Source organism: Heloderma suspectum, chromosome 3, assembly GCF_057233095.1.
Source record: "Heloderma suspectum isolate Gila_16-S chromosome 3, 16-S_ref, whole genome shotgun sequence".
Lineage (NCBI taxonomy): Eukaryota > Metazoa > Chordata > Lepidosauria > Squamata > Helodermatidae > Heloderma > Heloderma suspectum.
This window is the reverse complement of record NC_139460.1, coordinates 207630734-207657053: the sequence shown is the minus strand read 5'-3', so window position 1 is coordinate 207657053 and position 26320 is coordinate 207630734. Positions and strand designations below refer to the sequence as shown.

At 40.8% G+C, this 26320-nt stretch overlaps 1 protein-coding gene across 1 annotated transcript in view; it reads right to left on the bottom strand.

The window, feature by feature from the left end:
- ARID5B (AT-rich interaction domain 5B) overlaps positions 1-26320 on the bottom strand; it is a 256101-nt gene that overhangs the window by 23184 nt on the left and 206597 nt on the right. The window contains exon 8 of the mRNA XM_084845367.1: positions 13154-13251. Within this exon, the coding sequence (XP_084701493.1) occupies positions 13154-13251 (98 nt within the window). The remainder of the gene's footprint in view (positions 1-13153; positions 13252-26320) is intronic.

Below are 26320 nucleotides of genomic sequence, written 5' to 3'. Positions count from 1 at the left end.
TTATAAAACAACAGTACAAGCAGGAACATGAAACGTGTGCCTGATAATTTTCATCCTTTAGTATTTCTATCTACGTGAAAACCACTACAATGAACAATACTCTAAAACTACCAAAAGGAATTGTGGTTATTACAACAGGTTAATAACACTGGGACCTCCATATACATGACTGTTCTCTCTAGGGCAGTATTTCCTAAAGCAATCATACACCAACATTTTTCGCCTTTCTTCAAATGTTCATATTAGTTCCAACCACTGACCTGAGTGTCACTGATTTTAAGACGTTTTGACTGGGTTCGGATGACACGATAACCAATGATGGGTTAAATAAGCCATGCTGGCTTATTTAACCTATCGTGGGTTATTGTGTCGTCTATCGGGAATTTTTTAATCCATGATGGTTTATTTGGCCAAAGTAACCCACTCTGATGACCCACGGTCTGCAGTAGGGGTTATTTAACCCACTGCATGTTATCATTTCATCTGTCAGGCACCATGGGTTATTTTGCTCACTTACGGAGTCGTGTGGCAACAGTGGTTCAGACTGCTGCTGTCTCACTGTTTTGCAAGAGTTCTTTTGTAATGGAAACTCCCTGACAGCTTGATGGGATGGGGCAAAAAGTGAGCATGTTTTCCCCCTATTCCCCCATTTTCCCCTATTCCGCAGTTGCCTCTGTTCCTCTTTAAAAAAATAAAAAATCCTTTGCACTTTTGAGAATTTGGGCATTTTCACAATTGCGGTATTGGGAACACGTTAAAGCCTCTATGCCAGTAATATGTATGGGGAGAAATGTGCAATTCTGCTTTAGCACTTTAGTGAGAAAGTGCTATAGCACTTTAGCAATTGAGCAAAAGAGTGCTACAGAGCTGTCTGAGGTTTGGTCCCGATCCTGCAAACCCCCAAGGTATAGGCAACACCCCCTTTTTGGTGCACTTGGGATTTTCACTCCTCTGGGGTAATTGTGCAGGGTTTTGCTGGTGGAGCAGATGACTCATGACTAGGGGAGGCTGTGTACAAAGTTTGGTCCTGATCCTGCAAACCTCCAAGTTTTATAGCCACCAACCCCTTTTTGGTGCGCAAGAGATTTTCGCTTCTTTGTGACTCACTTGGGATTTTCGTAGGGATGTCAGAGAATTTAGCCACAAATCTCGGGGAGGCCGAATGCCAGCGCATTCGGCCCCCCAAAATTGGTGGTGAAACGGTCTGCCCCCCCCCGGGACGGGACTTACCTTGGGCGAATCCTCCTGGCGGCGGCGGCTCCGGCGGCGGCCAGTCTTCCAACCGGGTGCCACCGCCGCCATTTCCACTAAAAAAAAAAAAAAACCCAAAAAAAGTGATAGGCTACGTAAATCTTTACGTAGCCTATCACGGCTAGATTTTAAAAAAATACCGTGATAGGCGACGTAAATGTTTACGTCACCTATCACGGCTGAGTAAAAAAAACCCGCGCGTACGCAAATGGCGGCGCCCATGGGCGTCCCTGCAGTCAGCTGTGATAGGCGACGTAAATGTTTACGTAGCCTATCACGGCTGAGTAAAACAACAACAACAACAACAACCTGCGCGTACGCAAATGGGGCCGCCCATGGCAAAATGGCCCATGGGCGCCGCCATTTGCGTTCCTTATTTTGGCACGTCTGGTCTATGTAAACATTTACGTAGACTACAGCAGAAATAAGGGGAATGCAAATAGCGTAGCGTCTACGCTATTTGCGTTCCCCTTATTTTCGCCGTAGTCTACGTAAATGTTTATGTAGACTAGACGTGCCAAAATAAGGAATGCAAATGGCGGCGCCCATGGGTGCCGCCATTTGCGTACGCACAGGTTGTTGCTGTTGTTGTTTTACTCAGCCGTGATAGGCGACGTAAACATTTACGTCGCCTATCACGGCTGACTGCAGGGACGCAAACGGTGGCGGCTACAGCCGCCGCCATTTGCGGCCCGGCCGGCCAGGATTCGGGGGTGGAGGGATGGAGCACCTCCCCCCCGGCCAGAATTTCGGGGGGGAGGGATGGAGCGCCTCCCCCCCGCCAGAATTTCAGGGGGAGGGACAGACCGCCTCCCCCCCACCGCGAATCAAATTTCGTTCAAGGTAAGTGACTTTCGTACATCCCAAGATTTTCGCTCCTTTGTCAATGGTGAAACAGCGCCACTGCTTGGGCAGAAAGACTTCAGCGGGATGACTCAGATTACGCACAGCAGCTTAATTAACTGCTTGTGTGGTGGGGCACTGTGGATTATTTTAAACATAAGCTACTGCGAGTAGTTTATTAAGCCACCATGGCTTAAAGTGATGTCCGAACATGGCATTCATATTAGTTCCAGTCACTGACCTGAGAGTGCATCGCTGCTTTTAAGACATTTTATCTTCACAGTACTGCATGAGCTCAAGGGAAGGGCAATTCCACACTGAATCTCGAAAGCAGTCGAATGTTTTCATAATCCTGCAATACACAGCTTGCAACCTGTATCTGTCTAGCACACATTGCAACCATGTGCCATAACATCAGAATCAAGTTGATAGAGCATACTAACATGGATACCTGAATGTCTATAGCCCATGTTTAGTAGGCTATGTGAATAGCTGACACATGACACTCTCCCAAGGTGCTCCTAACAGTCTAGCATCGAACCAAAGCTAAGCATTTTAAAGTCCTATTGTTTTTGATTGAAAGTTAAGCACATTTAATTATATGCTTAGCTTTCCCATTAAAGCAGTGCAGCTTCAGTTTTATTCTCATGTACCTTCAATCCAGATACCTGCTCCAACTCATCTATGTACTTGGGTGTAAGTGCAAGTACATATACATGATTAGTCCAATGCATGTAGATATGGAAATGCTCAACCTTTATTTCCCAATTTTTCCAAGTAATGCTCACATGCTATTGGGCTTACATGCACTGAACTGTGCATAAGTAAGGGGCACACATGTTATCTCCAGTGTGTATAGGCAAACTATGCCCAGGGCAGGGCACGCATGCCTGATGCTGCTGCCTCACGACACATGGAGGATGTGCACGGAAGGTATGTGAGATAAGGGCTTCAGTGCTGATGTTTGGTCATGTTGTTCCACTAATATTAGCAAAGCATGTCCCAGGACAGGACCTACATTGTCAATATGTCTGCAGCAAAGAAAAGATCCAACATTATACAACGAGGGTTGTATTTCCATCATCTTACTCAAAACCTTAGTACTTACTCCCAAAGCAAGACCATCAAAGTTAACCTTCCAAAAGAACAGTGCTCTTATTCACAAGGAAAACTTATACTGATCTGAACATGTAATCTAACATGTACATGACTGGCAAAACCTACCAGGGCTCTGCTTTGTTCCCTGCTTTGTTCCTCCTCATTCCTTGCAGAAAGCTCTCCTTATTCCTTTATTCAACAACCTGTAGTGCAACTCAGTGAGAAAGTTACCAGGTACCTCTCAAACCACCCAAAGGCAGGAAGGCCTTCATGTAAAAGGAAGTCAGCTGGATTTACGTAATTTAGAGATTAGGGATGGCCAGTTGATATCAATATGCTGTTGAATTAAAAGCCTAAAGAGGTAATCTAAATCAGGTTGTGCTACTGGGTGGTTTTCAACAATTTGCGATCTGGAGACTAGTCTGTCCATCTCCCTCAATGATTGGACAAGATGCCCAGAAAATGGGGAAAGCTGATTTTTGAGGCTTACTTTTGAAACCAGTCATCCAATGGCCAGACAAAAAGTAGTCTAACCATAGGAAAGGTCCTTCTTTAAAAAATAAACAAAAAAACACTTTGTGCATCTCTTAGTACCAGCTTTCATGCTATCACCAAAATTACAAAACAAGCTGTGAACAAGTATTGCAAAAACACACAGTGTTCTAAGAGAATCTGACTACAGATTTAAGAATCTACTTTAAGGGGTAAACAATTGCATTTTTCTGTCACTAGATATTTTAATTTTAATATTTTTTAGTTGCAGGAGAGGGGAGGAGAGAAACATGCTTTCAGACTTTTCAATAGTTCTTTTGTTAAAGCATCCATTACTCACATAATTGAAAAGATGTTTGTTCAGTGGCATGCTTGAGAGTACAGTTATTTAATCTTAATGATAATGCCCTGAGGACAGAAGTATAAGTAGAAACCCTCTTGTTATTTATCAAGGTGGGGGGGGGGGGAATGCCAAGGCAAATAATTGATCCTCAAATGCTTGCTTGGTGGAAAACCTGCAATATAGTTCACAGATTGGAAAGGTTTCTTACAGACAGTTAGAGGCCCTGACTCCTTCTAAAGTCAAATCAAGTGGTATTAGAGGCCTGAGGTTACCAATAATTGTTATTTTAGATAAGTTATTAGCCAGTTTTGCAGTAGTTTTAAAAATATTTCCATTCATTTAAACAAAAAAACTAAGGTGAAAAGATGACTGCATAAACAAATAAACATACATTGAGCTCTCTGAAAATAAAGACGGCAACCATTCTGCCTGAAGTATGCAGAGAGAGAGAGACAAGACTGATGGCTGATCTAGAATTCAGTTTGCTGATATGCATGGCTATCATACAAACAGTGAAGTAGGAAAGAGGCTGTGCCCATACTGCAAGGGAAGAACCTGCGGTGACTTTTTAAAAGTCTATAATTTTATGCCTTTTTCACCCCTGATTTAATATGACTCTTTGGACCACAGCTGACAGTTTTGTTCTATGTACATGGTTTTAGGTCTGTGAACTTCTCTTTTTTCACTCGCAATGGCCAATATGGATACATTTAAGCTTCAATCCTATGCCTGCTCGGGAGTAAGCCCCATTTCACTGGGACTTACTTTTGAATAAACATGCAGAGGGCCAGGTTGTTATTTACCAGAGAAAAAAGGGAGAAAACAAAAACAAAACCAACAAAGCTGGTATAACAAAGAAAAATCTGCTACTTGGCTTTTTTGGTCAAAGTGCTAGTTGCAGTTTACATCATGGAATAACACTTGATTAATTTTTGTCTTGGGTTGTTTTCACGCTCAATAGCCTAAACCCCAAACATCCTATTAATTATAACATGTAGTAAAGATAACTATAAGAAGTCTGATACAGATGGTATAATCCTCCATTTCCTCTTCTAGGAAATGGACTAGTAGTGCTTACAGATGTCTCCTGAAATGTACACACTTTGACAAAGTTATATCTAAATTCTTTAAGCAAACTGAACAACTTTTGGTTGGAATACTAGACTCTCTTGTGTATTAAATTACTTCACAAGATAAGAATATATCTTTACAGCTGCTTCAGGAACCCGTTTCCAAGGCCTTAATTTGACCTAATTTAGTTTTGTGGGTAAAAATAGATTTTCCTTTTCATATTGTAGAACAGGGATATTGGAAGAAGATACATTTTACCGCATGTAAGATTCTTACTGGCAACTTAAGTTGGCTATTCTTTTTTTAATTTGTTCTGTAAAAGCCAGCATTTGAACTCTTCGGATGCTTTACAAATGATTGGTTTAAAAGCAAGACAGATTAGCTGATTATTTTTCATGCCAGAATTCATAGTTGACTATGAAGATCCAGCCATAAGGCTGCAAAGAGGCCTCTAACTTGATCTCCAAAGTATCAGGTTACATTTTAAAATATAATAAACCTCTTGCTGTTATGGCTTTGGAATGAGGCCCTTTAAACCAAGAAATCAGTGTAACCAATAAAAAGGACCATCTGTCTGAGTATGTGGGGGAGTCTGTAACAATAGCTTTGAGGTGTCAATTGCCCCATTTGTTTCAATAGGCTCTAATCCAGATGCCTATGATATTTTAAATGTCAACATTGTTAACTGACATCACTGCTTATTAGAGCATGCAAGAAAGGAAAATACCCATCCCAATGTAAATAACTCTTCCAGTGTGTCCCAAAGTAGATGAAGGCTGGCAAAGCACTAGAGGGGATAAGAGTTTTAGGTGGCACAGAAAAAGATGATATTCAAAGGTAGCAGTATTTAACATTATATAGTAAAGTTGCTTGGGGGGAGAATTATTTCATTGTCCTATAAAGAAAGGCCCAACAGAGGCTATGTTTCCAAAGTTTGGGAGATATACACAAAAAACAGTACAATGAGGGAAACAGGAAAGGAATGTGCTTAGAGACAAATAAGATTATGTATTAACAAGGAACTAGGATTACCCCACACCCTCACCCCACACAATGTCTTAAAACTACACCTTTCTACAAACAAATGTAGAAACTTTGAACACTCTCCTATGCAATCCAAGAAAATCAAGGCTAACCAGGGTCCTAGATGAGTTGAGATTAAAACTACATTGGCCAACAAGAGCAAGGGGTTCTGGCCTTTGCTGATATTGGATGACTTCTTTGTAGAGTTAAAACACAATTGCTCCCAAACATTCTCTTCAGAACTTTGCTCTGCAAATTTTAAGTTTATTGTTTATTTCAAACATTTCTATACCACCTTTCTGGAAAGCCCAATCAAGGCGGGGTGTGTGTGTGTGTGTATCAGATGCTTAATGAATATTCTTATAGTTGCCAAATATTTGATATCTGTATTTTATACCCTTTGGCATTTGATTTCAATATATTATAATTAAGTTTAAGATCTGACTTCAATATTGCAAATTCAATAGATGGTGTTTGATAGTTTTTGTAAACCAGCATGCAGTGGTATTCAGTATTTGATAGATGGCATGCAATAGTATTTAATATTTGTGTTTCACAAATATTGTTACGCAATGGTGTTTGACAGTATTTGATAGCTGGCATGCAATGGTATTTAGCGTATCACATTATTCAACAGCTTTTGCTTCTGAGATTTTATTTATGAGACCTGCCAACTGATATCAAGAGATGCCAATAAGTCTAAAGCACTTGGATTTTGAAGAAAAATGGAAAACACAAGCTGGAATTCCAAAGGCAACCATAAAGACAACAAATAGTCTTGTGGCACCCTAAATTCTAACAAACTTGTTCTGGCACAAGCTTTCGTGGACTATAGCCCACTTCATCAGATGTATGGAGTACTAAGGTTTATATACAGATCTGGAACCACATGTAAAGGGGAGAGTTTCAGGTTTATATACAGATCTAGAACCCCATGTAGAGAACCTACCTTCCACGGAGTCCAAAACTTGGCAGAAATTCTCCAAGACAAGTACTGTTGTCAGTCAATACCAAAATGTTAGGGTAATTCCAAAACAGATAGAAAGCAGACATTTGGTATGCAAATAGTTCAAGATGTCCTGATTACTAAAGAAAACTTAAAACAGGATGTTTTTATGACTGTTGTTTGAAACTGGGACATGAAGTCTACAATGTCCTTTACAGAGTGAAGTTGCAGAAGATGTGCCTGTCCCTTTAAGGAAAAGCAATTCACAGGAAATGAAGATCAGAGCAGGAAGATGCAAGAGAGAATATCATAAGGGTGAAACTACATGTTATATTAAGCATGTAGAATGGCAATATGTAATTCTTTTTTCAGTGTTAAATAGCTGCAGGGTGAAGGGAGGACCAGGACTGATATTGCAGTACATGGGGTGATGGTTTTAACCCTTTCCCCCACACCACAGTCCCAATTAACACCCCTCCCTCCCCAGCTACTATCTGGCATGAGAGGGAAGTTACCATTGACACCAATGGCAGCTTCCCTCCGGTGCCAAATAGAAGAGGGGTGGGGGGAGGATTTTCACTGGGACAGCGGGCCATGGGGAGAGGATTAACTATGCCATGCTGTTCAATCCCAATCCTGATCCCCTCCTGAAGCTGCTCTTTGAAGTTGAGAAAACAAGCATGCATCACCAAACCACATGTTTAACTTAAGAGCAGAGGACTGTGGGGGTTTCACCTTTACACACCTTAACCAACCTGAGATTAGGGGAGGGGGCCTTTGGCCAGGAACCTCAACAGACTGAAGGGGCATGCAGCTCCCCCTTTCATACACTTCAGTTATCCAAGGACTGGGGAAGGATGGACATCCAGTGTGTGGATATGCCCTATAACAACATTCTAAACCATTTTTGTGCTTTTGTATCCCTAGTAGTAAATCTTAATACTCTGTGTCAGGCAGTATTACAACTCCTCAGATTTACTTCTCTGGAAATGTATGAACAACCATTGAAGGGGAAAAAGCCCTCTTGTATAGACAATTTATAGAAAGGCACATGACCTTAAAGAGTAGTCTGTTTCCTTTTTAATTACATTTTGTTTAGGAAATCTGAGCTCTCACATACATCATGTAGTATTTCCTTGTAATCTGTTTTGTTTTTAAATCCCTGACAAAAAATCACAACATCCTGCTCCTTTACAGAATTATGTGTATTTACTCAGGGAAATTAAAGTCAACCATCGCGCATTGTGTGTGTGCAGAGGTAAAAATAAGCCCCCAAGGGAAAACCACATCTGATTTGAAATCATTATCCCTATAACATGTTGCGAAGAACACTGTTCCAGGAGAAAATGGACCATTTCCAATGCTTTCTAAATCCCTGATGATGCAAAATAGAGAGGCAAGATCCTAAGGCGTGGTGTTAAGAATGTCAGAAATGCAAATGTGTGTGGCTGGAATAAGAAAGGGTCCATTAGAACCACTTCATCTCCATAAAGCAAACACACACTGTTTTTGCTTTATACATCACCCAAGGTAACCAACTACAGTGAAGAATTAAAGCCTCATGACCAAAATAACAACTTGTACACTTTGTATGTGTTGAGTCATGTACATAGCAACAGCTCTACAATGGGAAAACATTAATGCTTTTTATATTGGTAATCATCTGTAACACAAGCAATTAAGTACAGTACTAATGGACTATGGCCAAGAGCCTGGTACTAGTATTAAAAACTGACAGAGATTAATAGGTTTGGAAGCAAAACGGGGCTGACAAAGACATTTTTATGAAGTGCTTGGTCTGATTTGATTTAAACCAATCAGAGAGGCAGGTTCAGACCAGTCAGCCCTACAGCGACAATAATGCATTCATGGGCATTATACGATTCCTGCTACGCTTTAAATAAAAACATCCATTGATTCGACTCAGAGCAACCTGCGCTTGCATTATTGCACTCATTAATAAGGCAGAAGAAAGCCTATAATGCATATCCAAAATAACACTTAGTGAACCCACCAGCAACACTGCCTTGTTTTAAAATGAAAATGTTTACTAGAAGTGATCCATATACAATTAAAAATGACAATGTCAATAATGCATTGAAATTATGTTTAGTCTTCCTTTTTTGGAGGGGGAGCATACACAGCCTCAACAATATAAGCAGTTTATTTTATTACACGTAATCTGGAGGTTTTAGAATCACTTAAAGATCAAAGAGGGGGAAAGCTTTTATTGTCAGGCCATCTAGCCCAGTTTCCCCCAACCTGGTGCCCTCCAATGGCCATGCTTGTTGGGGGATGATAGAAGTTGTAGTCTACCACTTCTGGAGAGCACCAGGTTGGGAACGGCTGATCTAGCCCAATACTGCAATTTGTTACTAGTAGCAGTTCTTCAGTGTCTCAGACAGAGGCCCTTCCAAGCCCTGATACCCAAGATCCATTTGTTAAAGATAGCAGGGATTAAATCTGAGGCTTGAGGCACTGCTAAGCATGTGTGAGATAGCACTATTCTTTTCTAGTCCAAATAATTAGTAACAGATTATTCAAATGCTCAGAAAATTATGTGAACTGTAAATCCATTGCTAATACTGTTTCTACATGAGTTTTGGGTGGGGCATCTGCCAATTTTGCTTATCAAAATTAATGTCCAAGTTAATGTCCAAATTAAATGATCAAGTCTGGGAGCTCTCCAAATAGACTAAGTACAGTCATGGCCTGCCTTCCTTTCTTTCTTTCCTTCCTTTCTTTCTTTCTTTCTTTCTTTCTCTCTCTCTCTCTCTCTCTCTCTCTCTCTCTTTTTCTTAAAATTTATTGAGAGCATTTGCAAAATGCTATCTAATGTTACTAGGCAAGGCATCCTGGAAATATCCAACCAATTTCCAGTGTGGGGCACTATGAGAATCATAGGAAAGGTATGCCAATTCTTTCCTGATTTGCTTTCAAATTTTAAATAAAAACTAGCCTACAAGGTAGGCCTTGTATTGCAGAAAAAGTAGTGTAAACTACATTTGCCAACATTTTAGGAAAACTTGGTTGAATAGTGAATTGTTCCTGAGGGTAAGCAGAAACATACAGGTATAAAAAAACTAGACAACTTCCACTTATAAAGTAACACCCCAATCCAAAACCGATGGGACCCAATTCAGAAAACCTAGAGTAGGAATGATCAGATGAGCCTCTTTCTGGTTCAAGTCAGTTCCAAATGTGTTCATTCATAACTCCATTCTGTCCCATTTCTGCACTAATCTTCCGTTTTTAAAAATCCACACAAAATTTAAATACATATTTTCTCACAAAATATGTATTTCTGAATTTATTTTCTCTCAAAGTTGTTGTTGTTGTTGTTGTTGTTCAGTCGTTCAGTCGTGTCCGACTCTTCGTGACCCCATGGACCATAGCACGCCAGGCCTTCCTGTCCTGCGCTCTCTCCCGGAGCGTGCTCAAGTTCATATTCATTGCATCAGTGATGCTATCTAGCCATCTCATCCTCTGCCGTCCCCTTCTCCTTTTGCCTTCAGTCTTTCCCAGCATCAGGGTCTTTTCCAGGGAGTTCTCTCAAAGTACTTATTTCTAAACATATTTTATACTTTTGAGCTGAGAAGTACATCACAAAATTTGGATAGGTAAGAAATATGAAAAATTATTGCGGATCTGGTCTGGGAGGCATGGATCAGGTTTGTCCACCTTGAAATGTGGACTGAACAAAACCCTCAAGCATCCCTAACCAGGAGCACAGCAGAAGGCACCCACTTCCTTACTCCTAAGTCAGTTTGCAGAGAACAAGAAAACAGAAGCATGAGTCAGAACAGCACAAGTGTCACACCAGCATTGATTGAATCTCCAAAGTATGGGAGAAGGATTCCCAGATGTGGCCGCCAAACACCCTCTGCCCCATAACAGAGGTACACTGTTTTGAGCATTTTGGCACACTGAAGGAAAACTCATGCTCCACTATTGCCTGTCTGGCAGCGGTGGGAAAGGCTGGACGTTCAGACCAAACAACTCTTTCTCTCTCTTCCTTCGATACCCAAGAGCTGACAGCGCTGAGGGTCAAACTACACATTAAGCACACTTTTTTTTTTTTAAAGCATGTTTCCCTCATCACTTTATTTTTCCAGGAAAAGCAACCATGTGGGGCCCCAGTCTGAATCAGGACTGCAGCAGGTAAGGATGAAGGGTTTCATCCTTTCCTCCCCATACTGGTTTTCCCTTGGAACCCATACTGGTTTCCCTGGATGCTACATGCCCCTGATGATGCTCCCTACATGGCTGCGTTTTCTGGTAAAATAAAGTGGCCAGTGAATCATGCATTTTAAATGTGTGCTGACCTTAACACAGGAGTGTGGAACTAGGTTTGGGTGGGAGAAAGGATGACCCCCCCACCTGGCCTTTCAAGGACCGGATGACATAAGGGTATGTCGCTACGCCCCCTTATGTCATGCAGTCCCTGGCCGAAATTACTGTTTCCCAGGCTGGGTAAAGCCCAAACACACCAAAGCCAAGTCCCCAACCAATGTACCAAAGTGCTAAGCAAGAGGAATCCCCAGTGTTATATTTGATCAATGACTGGAGATAACCATGGGGATTCCCTTCCTTGTTGGCTTTTAGAAGTGGGGCCTCCCTTGAGGCCCCATGGGCTGGATGGGGTGGCCTAGTAGGCCAAATTGGCTCACAGACTGGAGGTTTCCCATCTGTGCCCTAACATGTACTTTGACCCTGAAGATGGCCTTCACTCCAGAGCCCCTCACAGTACCCATTTTCAATTGGGGCACCAACACCGCCCCTCTGCAGGTTGCTGAATATGTTATTTCCCCCTCAAACTCTGTTTTAGAGGAGGTGAACCAAAGGCAGGTGAACTGAGGCAGGTGAACCAAACCCCCATTGAAATCAACATATTGTAAGCTAGTGGATAAACTAATATTCTCTTACCCTCTGGCTATGATCCAAGGAGCACACACTGAGAGTAATTCTTGATGGCTCCCTCTGAATACTACAAGTCAGAATAAACAGTATGACTTGTAGTCTTCAGAAGGAGCCATTGAGAATTACTCTTATCTCTGTAGACCATCATCCATATAGTTCCATTCTAAGCCCCATTTCTTAGCCACACTAGAACATGAGAGAAAGCTGGCACATCTGTCTATCATCTATCCATCCATCCAACTGTCATACAAATCAGATTGCCACTTTAGAATTTAACAATTGTCCTATACACAATATGGCACCTTGCTTCTATCAGTCTGGCTGATAGCTAATGCTTTAGAAAGGGCATGTATGTAAAAAAAAACCACTCACCATGCAATACTGTAAAGATGGTGATAAACAAACACTTTCTTGGCCCCTACAGGCTACTAGTTAGTGATCTGGAGTATGAGAACATATTGCTCATTTCTGAGCTTGAAAGCAAACATATTTTATTAATGGCCATATTTTCTAAAAATTCTTTTAAGGAAGCTTCACGACCATATCATGATATCAGATGTGCGTTCGTTACCCAAGCTTTGGAAACTATTATTAACTCAGGGTACAAAATCAATGCTTATAAAACAGCAAGTCTGTTGCACTTTAGAAAGATAAATGGTTGTCAGCTGCAGGAAGAAAGGAGGGAAGAGAACATTAAAGGAATATGGAAGAAAGGGTTCCCCCCCCCCCCATGACTTATAATGGGATCGTCCCAATAATTGAAGATAGCTATATATTGCTTTCTTTGCATATATCTGCAGAATGATTTTTAAATGACAATAAATAGCCAAAACAGTTATTATCATATCTTTGTCAATTCATTATATCTGTTTTGCTTATTTGTCACAGTTTCTATATTAGAGAAGCTTTAGTAAAATGAAGGCATGAAGCAGAAAGGAATCAGATAACTGGTTTGTTTGCTTTCCTACTGGACACACACACACACACAGGTTTAAATTACAGCATATTATAGAACTAAACTGCTGATGGAATATTTACTGTGCCTTTGCAAGAGGCCTTCTCACTTCTCCCCCTCCCCACCCCCAGTTCTTTACGAAAGGCTTTGAAGGCCCTCCAAATTAATTTTTCTCCTTTATTAAACAAGCATTTCATATTTGTTATCTTACCTTTCATAATGTCTGCGAGTACATGTGGCTGCACTTGTGCTTCCAGGGTTACCACCTAATTCATCATAAATATGTTTCCATTGTCGACGGGCTGTTATCTGTAAAAGTGGCAATGGAAAATTTAATCTTACATCTTTACAGATTTGTGTGTGTGCAGTGTTTGAGTTCACAGCAACAAATGTATATGCGAGACATTTAGAACAGCATGTAAATAATAGAAAGCACTGCTAAAGCTCCTGAAGAATAGATTGAATGTGTATCTATGGCTCCTTTTAAAGCAAAAGATGACATTTTATAGGTTTGTTTCACATAAACTGTGTGTGTGTGTGAGTGTGTGTGTGTGTGTGTGGTACAACTGGGTTTTACCGCTGTCTCATTATCAAGCCATTTTACTATTTTGTGTGTGCAATTTCTTGAAAAGGAACTTCAATCAATTGAGGGCCATTAACCATCAAAATGTATGCAGACAAATCCCTTGGTAAATTATGAAAATGAATCTCAAACTAAGCACAAATAATGATTACATAGTTATTTTAACAGAGTTAGTGAAAATGAATCCATTGCAAAGCCTTAATCCATCACAGCCTCCTCTAAATCCACATAGAAACACAGTCTGTGTAACTCTATATGTTACAAGCTGTTTATTTTCATCCGTCTGTGTCAGAAAAATATATAGATCAAATGGTAATGAAATCTAAACACTCTCCAAGGTTAATATCTAAGCTATGTCCTATATTTGACTAAATGGAAGAAAATAAACGACTTATAAAGTATTATGTTGCAAGCTATGGTTTGTGGGAGATGGGGGGAGGATTCTTTGTGCAGAAAGTAGTACCAGTATAACAATAGATGGAAGGGAAGACCTGACAAAATAATTGCTCTGGATGCCACTTCATTATTTTATATAGCCTACAATATTTTAAAACAAGGAAGAAAAACAGGAATGAGAGAAGCAAAGCATGATACTAGTTAACCCTTTATTGCATGCAGTTCATAAAGGGGGGGATTGCAGAGAAGCAATTTTTAAAAACTGTGGATGAATTTTGTTATTTTTGTAGAATGCTGTGGTGCTTAATATATTCAGGCCCACAGGCTTCTTTACGGTTACCCACAGTGCTGCCGATGGAGTTCATGAAGGAGCCGAAGGCAGCAATCAAAAGAAAACAAATATCAAAACTTGCAATCTAGGGGCCTGTAATTTTAATCTAAAAAAGAGGAGATGAGTGGAGCAGTTAAATATTATAGGTTAAATGGTGCCTTTCCTGCTCTGCATAAAGATAAAATGCTTCCTTTGCAGAAACCAGGCTTCAAAAGAAAAGACATGTTATTTGGTAATGTTATAATTTCAGAGCAACATCCTTGAAGCTTATCTTTGTTTTGTTCTCATTAGACATAACCACCACCTACTTCTAGCTGCAGATTAAATCAAAATGCCTATTTGTTCATCTGTAGCATGAAATACCTCAAACTTTGATAAAACTGTCTTATATGTGAGCAAATTAAATATTCAGTTACAACTTATCTCCAAAGCTTTGTTCCCCCCCCCCTTCAACTTGAAGAAGCAACTGCTTTACTGTAGACATTACATGTACACACACCAATCAATGATCCTCCTCCACATGCGGAAGGGATGTTGAGTGCATAGACCAGCTGTTCCTTGCATACAATCTCCAACACATGGAGCACAACTGCAAATCCACTGCTCTGCTTCCCATATGGGGAAACCCACACAATCTAGCTGTGCATGTGCAGATCTACAGTTCCATTTATGCATGTGCTACACGTTGCTCATGCAGAAATGGGCACAATGGCACAACAGGGCAAATTAGCCAGCTTCTCTTCCTAGTCTAGCTAACACAATGCAGAAGTAGCCCAAGATGGAGCCCACATTATTTTGTGCATGCTATTTGTGTTTGTGATAACGTAGAATGGTTGAAGGGAGAAAGCAGATGTGAGAGTTCATGTTCCTTATGTATGGGGGCAAGTGTGCCTCATGTGAAATAGAGGAGGAGGGGGACGTTGCAAGTGCGAAGCCAAGCCCTCCCTCTCCCTCTCCCTCTCTCTCTCTCACACACACACAGAGAGAGAGAGAGAGAGAGAGAGAGAGAGAAGATTGCATGGGTAAAATGCTCAGGACAACGTATCTGTGACAGCAGCAGCCAATCTGTGGTGGCGTATTCTGTACCTGAACAACCAGAGCTTTAGCCTTCCCTGACTACTGGCAAAATATTGCTGGGTACATGAAGAGCATGGTCTTTCTCTTTCAAACTGGACATCCTTGTTGACTTATTGCTTTTGTCCCAGGCCTGCCTAAAAGGAACCTCTGACAGACTGGGACAGATGTTTGTGTCTGAGCTTTAGGGAGTGATGTGCCTTTGCCTTCCTTTTCCACATGACATCAGCTTAACATTTATTTTACTAATTCGGAGTCTTGCATGTGCTTCAGTGTGCATATGAAGCTCCAATACAAGTGGGCCTCTTCATTCATTTTATGAAGGAGGCAGCTCTGTACTCATCCCTTTGCATGCAGTGGCTTGTTCTCTCCAGTGAATTGAGTAGGTATGGGGATTGTGTTGCACACTGGAGCCCCTGTATCTGCAAGGAATTACTGGATTAAAGCATTGTTCTCCTCCTTGTGATACTCGGTTTTGCAGATAAATGGTCTTCATCCTGTTAAGCTGGTTGCAGTTTGACTTTGCTGGAGGGTTGGGTTTTTTTTGCTGTATCTGCAGGCAGGCCCAAAATAGTGCCTCTAACCATGTACTGTGCATTTCTTCTCCATGAATGCACCACCACAACTAGCCCGTAGAACTCTTGCATACATGCAGAAGGTTCTCAGAATGGCTTCACTCTTGGCAACCTCATTTTGTTTTTTTAACCAATGAAGGGTGCAATCCTATGCATGTTTAGACAGAAAAAGGGCCTGCAACTCCCAGAACTCCAGTGCTGGGAGTTGTAGGGCTTTTTTCTGTCTGAACATCATAGGATTGCACCTTAAGACTCTCAAAGATCTACAGTGTAGAAGGCATGCCATCCAGGAAGCCAGCGTGGAATAAGAACATTGTGTTCTGATGATCCCTGAGGGTTAAAATAGTTCTTGAAATAGTTATGGGAGAGTGTTCATTCAAGCCCACTATGGCTCAGAGAAATAAAATGCCATGAAAGCCAATAATAACTCATCTTGGGTTTTGTGCCAAATTGCTGCTAGTTTTGAAGATCAAGGTAAAAATGTGCTGCTTGATTGTGCTCATTGCCCTCTTTCAATTAAAACTGAATAACCCCAAGATAAATGTACAGTTTAGCAGAGTAGATGCTCCTCTCTCCATCTGTTAATGTTAATTTTTCAGGTGTGGAAATGTTTAACAGAACACTTATTTTCTAATCCAAATACGCCTGCTCCAAAATCAATAGGCAGCATTACTTATTTACCATAGTGATTGTGCTAAGTTATGCTGATGTGGTGCTGAAATATCCAGTTCCTGGAAGTCTTGACACTATGTCTTATTTAAATTTTAAAAATAAGGATTAAAACCTGATGTCATTATCTTCTTAAAGGATGTGAACAATGCCCTAGTTTCTGGAAAGTTCAGAAATCCCTGTCACCATCATATTTAGGGCATGGCCATTCACATCTAACATTAATATTGTCCAAATCAGCAATAGTCTTTCCTTTGATTGATGTCCTTTCAGCAAAATCTCTTCCCCCCTGCCCGCCACATATTTCGTTAGTGAAGAATGTGCTAATATGATATGGGGGAAAGGCATAGTTTGCTCAGTATCACCCCACAACTGTTCAAGTATGGTATGTTCCACACCAGGCCTGACAAGTATGGCTCGCTGAGTCAAATGTAGCCCAACAGTCATGTATACATGGCTCAGTACAATCACAGCTTTGTAGGATTGTACAAATCACAGAATAGTCATAGAATAGTAGGGTTGGAAGGGGCCTACAAGGCCATCGAGTCCAACCCCCTGCTCAATGCAGGAATCCAAGTCAGAGCACCCCAAATGTGGGGTGTTCCAATATTTGATGAACTCTATTTTGCTTGACAGGTCACAAGTTGTGCTAAATTGTTCTATTTAAGTGCTATTATAACATTTGAAAATGCACTATGCTTCTGACTATTTACATTTTCAGATAACTTGTTGCTGGATAAACAAAAACATTTCCCTCCTATTGGAAATGGTATTTTAAAAACTAGGATGCAATTTTTGCTGTAAGCCCCCAAATCTTGGGAATGTGAAACCCATATTCTGGTGAATATTGTGGTAAATTCCCAAAATTCACCACAATATAGGCAGCAACCCCTTGAGAGCAACCATCATATTTTCCTGCTTGTACTACTACTATTACCCACCATCATCATCATCATGTAAGAGTGATCTTGCCAGAATCTCTGGGGATGTGGTTGAGGTACTTCTGGTAGTTAAAGTTAGGTCATTAAGGGCACAATCCTACACATGTTTGGACAGAAAAAAGTTCTATAACACCCAGCATTCCCCAGCCAGCTGGGAGGGTCTTTTTTCTTGTAGAATGCTGGGAGGGACTTTTTTCTGTCTAAACGTGCATAGAATTGCACCCTAACGGTGTGGAACAAACCTCCCACCATGGTGGCTTCTAGGAACCTGGTTTTAAGAGACCACAAAGCAGGGATAGGCAATATTTTTGGGCCGTGGGAACATCTGGCAAATTGAGAAACTGTTCTGGGCACCATCACAAAATGGCTGACATGGGAGGCATGACAAAGGGCAAGGAACCTGTTCAAAAGAGGTGGCAGAGGTGGGGTCTGAGCTTCAACATACTAAACAACTCCTTTGAATTCAGTTTTCAACACCAACAGAAACCTATTTGACAAAACTATTGTCCATATCAGAATTGTTGGTATCAGAATTACTGACTTGATGTGCCTGACACTCAACAAACTCTCAGAATGGCAGCACCCGAACAGTTATCTTCCATTTGTGTTGCTCAGTGTTCCCTGAGTGGCAAGAAGCTGAGGGGGAATATATGTGTATGTATGTGTGTATATACTTACACACCAGCAGAGCATAGCAGAAACAAATAGACTCTTGCACGGGCAATGAAACTGCCGATACCCAGAATCCAGATTCCCAAAGCCCTCCAAGCTATTTCCGAGCCACCTCACGCCACCTAAGAAATCTCTGACTCTCTCTCTAGATTGAAATTTGCTACAAACTGAGTATTCGTACCCATCCTGTCACACCTTCTGACAAGAGGGGAGATTTCCTGGCCAGCAAGAAACACACCCTCAGACATTAAGGATCATTAGCATTCTTTAATCAAGTCCCTCACCACCTATTACTCACACTCATCAAAACAATGAAACTCTAGACAGTATTATAGCATCTTATGTCCAAGACAGCAATAGCTGCTCACTAAATGGAACCTCCATGTTCAGAGGCAGTATAACTTGAGTTTTCAGATGCTGGGGATGAACACCAGACCAGGGGAAGGCCATTACCTTCATGCCCTGCTTAAGAACTTACACAGACATGTGAATGGCTGCTTTGGAAACAGAATGCTAGACTAGATGATCCTTGGACTGATCCAGATAGGCCATACTTATGTTCACAGCTCTGTATGAGATAATCTTATTAACTGCAGGTATAACTTTGCACCCTGCTAAAGAACAAGCATCTGTTGAGTTTAAAAGCAGACATTAGCTAACAGCATGCCACTAAGTCCATCCAATGGGGTGGTGTATCTGAAGCACCCACAGCCAATGCAAATCAGAAAATGAATTTGGGGGGAATCAGAATATTTTTGGAAATTGTCTATCCTTTGATTTTAAAGAATGAATGATGCCCAGATGCCTTGATCTGAATATAGTGTAAAGGAAAAATACTTTCAGCATGACAATATTACTTCCCAAAACCTGATTTGCTGTTAACTCAGAGGAAAATAAGCCATTTATTTTGAGTCATCAGAGAAAAGCTTTTCCGACACTTAGATGTTCCAGCCTGCTCATAGGAGAACAAGAGACATTTGGCAGAAGAAAGTAAATACTGCCATTATTCTACCTCTCTCAGGCCTGTAATACATCCAGTCATTTGTTGAAGTTAAGGGATAGCCAATGCTTTATTGGCAACAGTCAAACAATGACGGGCTTATCAATTCCTAGCTTGGCTGCCACAGCTAGACAGTTGCCTGCCCTGGAAAAAAATCAGTCATCATAGACCAGTGTCTTTTAGGGGGTATCTGGTAATGGCAGTTTCACACATTCGTAACAACTGTAATTCCGAAATGGATAATATACACTGTTAACCAAAGTAGAGTTCTTTGGGCAGCACATACCATGTATGCTGTTCTGAATTCAGAACAGCTTTTCAATGTACTGAAGATCTCAGTAAAAATGATACAAACACTTTTGGCCCTTAAGCACAAATAAGCAGCAAAGGAGTTCTAAATAAAGGACAGACATAACATGATTCACTCCAGGCCAAATCAGCATGAAGTGGTCATATGGGATTTGAATTCAAGTTGTGTGTGTAGTAGTGAAAATCTGCCACTGGGATCTGCATCAGATGCAAGCCATTGAGTATCCAACCCATGTAATCTCCATTTACTTGGGATGGCAAGCAAGGGGATGTACACGCACTGAGGCTTTTGAGGCACCTTTTCGAACCAGAAGCCACTTCTGTCTAGAAAGTGGGGGGATTCATTCTGTCGAGTTGTTTTTATGGATTTACCGAATTCGCAACTCCCGAGTGTATAAGTGAGCCGAGACAGAGTTGCATAATGAGATCCACATTTTTACAGGCTTTTCAATGCAGCTTGTCTTGGGAAAATGCTACACAAAAATGTGGATATTAGAGAAAAGTGTGCACAAACTGCACATATTTGAGAAAGTATGAGAAAATGTATTAATTTTTGTGAACCACCCAGACACCTTCAGCTATTGGGTAGTATAGAAATGAAATAAATCAATGAATAATACATTAGGAAAAATGAGCAAAGAAGTACAAATTTCCATATGGATTTTTAAATTTAAAAGTCACAAACCTGTGTGAAAACAGGGGAGAATGAGCATAACCTTAACAACCCAGCAAGATTGGCGAGAACAAGATCAATCTGTCTCTTCTGCTACCCCACTGAAAAGTAGGGGCACCTACTTTTCAGCTTTTCAGCAACTGAAAAGCTACTCCTGAAAGTAGGGGTGCTTTCCAGAGTGACATCTGACATAGCACATGGCACTGAAAATGGAAGGGGAAATGTAGACATGGGGCTCTTGTTCAATCCATGTGCACCAATGCCAGTATGAGCAGCTTGTGATCTCTGCCTCATCATTCCTCCTCAGATGGGGAATGCTTTCAAATGCACTTTGTGTAGCTGAACTGTTTGCAGCAAAACATGAGTTTCTAGCTGGGCAGACATCCCCTTAAGCTCAGTTTGGTCAAAGCGATGAAAGCTTAAATCAGAGCTGCTAATTCCTGCACGTGATGAAATCTCAATATGTAAGTTTCACTGTACTTGAAAAGAAGAATATTTCAAAGGTTTTAACACGGTGTGAAAATACAAAATGTCATTTAAGGAGAGAAATATAATACATTGTTGTTGTTGTTGTTCAGTCGTTCAGTCGTGTCCAACTCTTCGTGACCCCATGGACCATAGCACGCCAGGCCTTCCTGTCCTGCGCTCTCTCCCGGAGTGTGCTCAAGTTCATATTCATTGCATCACTGATGCTATCTAGCCATCTCATCCTCTGCCGTCCCCTTCTCCTTTGGCCTTCAGTCTTTCCCAGCATCAGGGTCTTTTCCAGAGAGTTTTCTCTTCGCATTAGGTGGCCAAAATATTTGAGCTTCAGCTTCAGTATCTGTCCTTCCAATGAGCAGTCAGGGTTGATTTCCTTTAGGATTGACTGCTTTGACCTCCTTGCAGTCCAGGGGACTTGTAAGAGTCTTCTCCAGCACCACAGTTCGAAAGCATCAATTCTTCGGCGCTCAGCCTTCCTTATAGTCCAGCTCTCACAGCCATACGTTACTACTGGGGAAACCATAGCTTTGATTAGATGGGCCTTTGTCGGCAAGGTGATGTCTCTGCTTCTTACTATGCTGTCTAGGTTTGCCATAGCTTTCCTCCCAAGGAGCAAGCGTCTTTTAATTTCATGGCTGCAGTCACCATCTGCAGTGATCTTCGAGCCCAAGAAAATAAAATCTGTCATTGCTTCCATTTCTTCCCCTTCCATATGCCAGGAAGTGATGGGGCCAGATGCCATGATCTTCGTTTTTTTAATGTTGAGTTTCAAACCAGCTTTTGCACTCTCCTCTTTCACCTTCAACAAGAGGCTCTTTAGATCCTCTTCGCTTTCTGCCATTAGGGTGGTATCATCTGCGTATCTGAGGTTGTTGATAATTCTCCTGGCAATCTTAATTCCGACCTGTGATGCATATTGAGTGCAGCACTTTAACAGCATCATCTTTTAGGATTTTAAATAGCTCAGCTGGAATGCTGTCATCTCTGCTAGCTTTGTTGTTAGTAATGTTTCCTAAGGCCCACTTGACTTCACTCTCTAGGATGTCCGGCTCAAGTTCAGTGACCTCACTCTCATGGCTATCAGGGACATTCAGATCTTTCCTGTATAGTTCTTCTGTGTATTCTTTCTACCTCTTCTTAATCTCATCTGCTTCTGTTAGGTCCCTGCCTTCTTTGTCCTTTATCATGCCCGTCTTTGCACAAACCGTTCCCTTGAGATCTCCAATTTTCTTGAAGAGATCTCTAGTCTTTCCCATTCTATTGTTTTCCTCGATTTCTTTGCATTGTTCATTTAAGAAGGCCTTCTTGTCTCTCCTTGCCATTCTTTGGAACTCTGCATTCAGTTGGATATATCTTCCCCTTTCTCCCGTGCTTTTTGCGTCCCTTCTTTCCTCAGCTACTTGTAAAGCCTCCTCAGACAGCCACTTGGCTTTCTTGCATTTCTTTTTCTTTGGGATGGATTGAGTTGCTGCCTCCTGAACAATGTTACGGACCTCCGTCCATAGTTCCTCAGGCACTCTATCTATCAGGTCTAATCCCTTAAATCTATTCCTCACCTCCACTGTATATTCATAAGGGATATGATTTAGGTCATACCTGAACGGTTTAGTGGTTTTCCCTACGTTCTTCAATTTAAGCCGAAATTTTGCAACAAGACGCTCATGATCTGAGCCACAGTCAGCTCCAGGTCTTGTTTTTACTGACTGTATGGAGCTTCTCCATCTTTGGCTGCAAAGGACATAATAAATCTGATTTCGATATTGACCATCTGGTAATGTCCATGTGTAGAGTCGCCTCTTGTGCTGTTGGAAAAGAGTGTTTGCTACGATCAACGTGTTCTCTTGGAAAAACTATATTAGCCTTTGTCCTACTTCATTTTGTACACCAAGGCCATACTTGCCTGTTATCCCGGTGATTTCTTGACTTCCTACTTTACCATTCCAATCCCCTATGATGAAGAGGACATCTTTTGTTGGTGTTAGTTCTAGAAGGTGTTGTAGGTCTTCAAAGAACTGATCAACCTCAGCTTCTTCGGCATCAGTGGTTGGGGCATAGACTTGAATTACTGTGATGTTGAATGGTTTGCCTTGGATTCGTACTGAGATCATTCTATCGTTTTTAAGATTGTAGCCCAGTACTGCTTTTCCCACCCTTTTGTTGACTATGAGCGCTACTCCATTTCTTCTAATGGATTCTTGCCCACAGTAGTAGATATGATGGTCACCTGAATTAAATTCGTCCATGCTTGTCCATTTTAGTTCGCTGATTCCCAAGATGTTGATGTTCAATCTTGCCATCTCATGTTTGACCACCTACAGCTTACCTTGATTCATTGATCTGACATTCCAGGTTCCTAAACAATATTGTTCTTTACAGCATCGGACTTTCTTTTCACCACCAGACACATCCACAGCTGACTGTCCTTTCGGCTTTGGCCCAGCCGCTTCAGTCTTTCTGGAGCTACTTGGAAATACCCTCTGCTCTTCCCCAGTAGTATATTGGACACCTTCCGACCTGAGGGTCTCATCTTCTGGCGTCATCTCTTTTAGCCTTGTGATACGTTCCATGGGGTTTTCTTGGCAAGAATACTGGAGTGGGTTGCCATTTCCTTCTCCAGTGGACCACATTTTGTCAGAACTCTGCCATGACCTGTCCGTCTTGGGTGGCCCTGCACAGCATAGCTTATGGCTTCACTGAGTTACGCAAGCCCCTTCGCCACAACAAGGCAGTGATCCATGAAGGGGAGATACATTATGTGCATGATAATGACAAGTTAGATATCATCAAGGAAGAGGGTTTATAAAAAAAAAAACTGTTTATCTAATGTAATAGACAAAATGACCAGATCATTAGAAAACTTTAACGAATATCTTGCCTTCTCTTTATCACTGCCCCATACTGTATTTATTTTTCTTTGCTGCTGTGTTTTTGTGTGAATTACAATCATATTTGAATAGGGGATGTTGAACAATGTAAGATCATGCTTTAAGATGGTAGTTGTTAACCTGATGGCTCCAATTTAATACATTTGTCTAATTTCATTCTCTAACATTACATTGTCTATGCACTCCAGAAAGGCATACCACATGCCATCAAATTTATACATTCCTTCATATAAATGTCATATGCTCCTGGGGTGCCATGCCAATTCTATTACCCAGTCATCAATATTGGGTGGAAAGCTGGCTTTTGAACCCTATAAAATCAGTTGCTTAGCAACTACGGATGCATGTTCAATCCAAGTTTCTTGTGATATTGCTATGGATACAGCTAGGTGTAGATGACTGTTTCATTTTTAAGTTGTAACTATGGATATGTTCTAATAATTGCTGTATGTAGCTAACTGGTTTTAGTCAAGGCTGTTTGTATCTTAGTGAAAACAAATACTACTACCACTACCTTAAAGGGGTTGTGATTATGTAGTGTAGTGTATTCTGTTATTTATTTTTATATGAAATTCATATATGTATTATCTTCTTTAAGAATAGAAAACAAACACACATTTAAATTCTAAAAACGGAAATATTTTCTGTTTTAAACATGCTGTGGCTCATGATTTTGGGGGAGATTGAAAATTTGTCTTGGCAAGTAGTGGGAATAGAGCATGTAAAGCAATCTTTCACAACTTCCACTGTGGGACCATAAACACTATACCTGTTTTATTTACAGATCTGTAGGTCCTGCTTAGCAACCAGTTAGCTGTTTATTCTATTTGCAAATGGAAGTCCTACCACATTCTTATTTGCTGCTTTCCATAAAATGCATGTAATCCAAAGCCACACCCACTGCATTCTCCCCTTTTCTCTCTTTGAGTCTCTGTCTCCTTGAACAGGCAATCCTAAACTTCCATCTGTCAGTGTGATGTACTTTTCAGGATTGGAGTGTAAAAGTGTTACTTTTTGCAAGAGCATTCCCACCATATGTGGAATAAAGCTGGTACTGAGCTTGTAACTAGATATTATCAGATTCCTTACGTATCTGGTTCGCATGTAATGGCAACAAATCATGGGTTAATTAACCCCAATTTGCCACAGTGCATGCCAGGTGCATTGTGCCACCATTTTGAATATTCAGCCCCAATCCAGCCGATTGGGGGGTTGCTATATGACGTCGAAACCCAAACACTATAGTTTAATCATGGGATGAACAAGCCACAGATAACCCACAATTAGTAGTTAGGTTATCTGCGGGTTGTTTAACCCATGATTAAACTATAACATCTGAGTTCAGACATCACATAGCAACCCTCAATCAGCCTGATTGGGGGTTGAATATTCAAAAAAGTTGCAGAATGTGCCTGGCACTCACTATAGCAAATTGTGGCTCAATAAACCCATAGGTTGCCACTTTTACATGCAAACAGCCCCAAAGACTGTAAGGAACTGCCACCATATTTTGCCTAAAACAACAGTGAAGGAAAACTGGAGATGCCTGTTCAGCCAAAAGCATCTCATAGAATCACAGAATAGTAGGGTTGGAAGGGGCCTACAAGGCCATCGAGTCCAACCCCCTGCTCAATGCAGGAATCTCTTCTTTTTCAAAACATAAACTCTTGTTATGAAAAAGCAAACACAAAATACAATAAAAGATAACAACGAACAATATAGAAATCAATTACAACATTCACAAACTTGTATATTAAAATCAGTCCAACAAAAGACTAAACTTTAAAAGCTTTCAAAAATAGAAAGATCTATTCAATTCTCCCTCCCATAAAAACTAACAGAGTTGAGTACATGCAGGCACCATTGGGGAGGGAATTCCTTAAAACCAGAGCAACTGAAAAGCTCTACTGCTAAAGATATGGATATGGGCCAGGACCAGGGCTTTCCTGTTGATCTTGCTTGCTCAGTTTAGATTTTCTGTATACTTTTAATCTCTGCTATGTAATAGCTGCTCAATAACTGTGACCACTTCCAGACATAAAACTAAACCATGGTTTGTGCTAACCATAGTTTACAATCTAAACCATGATTTGAGCTTCCAAACAGACAACAGGCAAGCAATGGTTAGAGTTGCATGCCTATTTTTGTTTTCCATCTTCTCAGCACTTTACTTCATAAGTTCACTCCTGTCTCTGTGTACAGGAGCCCCTGGAGGATGGACAATGGAAAAAACTCTAGTTTGACAATAAAAAAAAGGCAGGAAACCATGTGACAGGTTAGCACATTACGGTTGTCATCCAATGCACACTTACTTTGAACTGAAGTGGGGTTTACTCTAAAGTAAATAAGCATAGAATTAGGCTCTCAAATACAGACTAAAGAAAGTCAGCTAAAGGATGAGCTAACAAATACCTGTATGTGATTACTATTTTCCTTATTAACACAAAAAATCATGATCACAGTTATGTTAGTTGATAGCATAAGTATTAAAGTGAGAGAACAATAGGCTTTGTTCTAAGGGTCAACCACTAGGGCGATTACATTTCAGCTTAAATTAATTTCAGCTTTTCTGTTTCTTTGTTACTTCATATCATGCAGATGCAGCCCAGATTTATACTTGGTGAACAAAGCAAAATTAAATAAATCTATATCTATTTATATATTTTTCACATTCAACTGTGGCAGGAAATGCACAACCTAATCTGAGCTTCATGGGCAGGGAAAATATTTCCAATGACGATTGTCTTATGTCAAATGGGTTTTATTACAGATGCCATCTCTATGTGC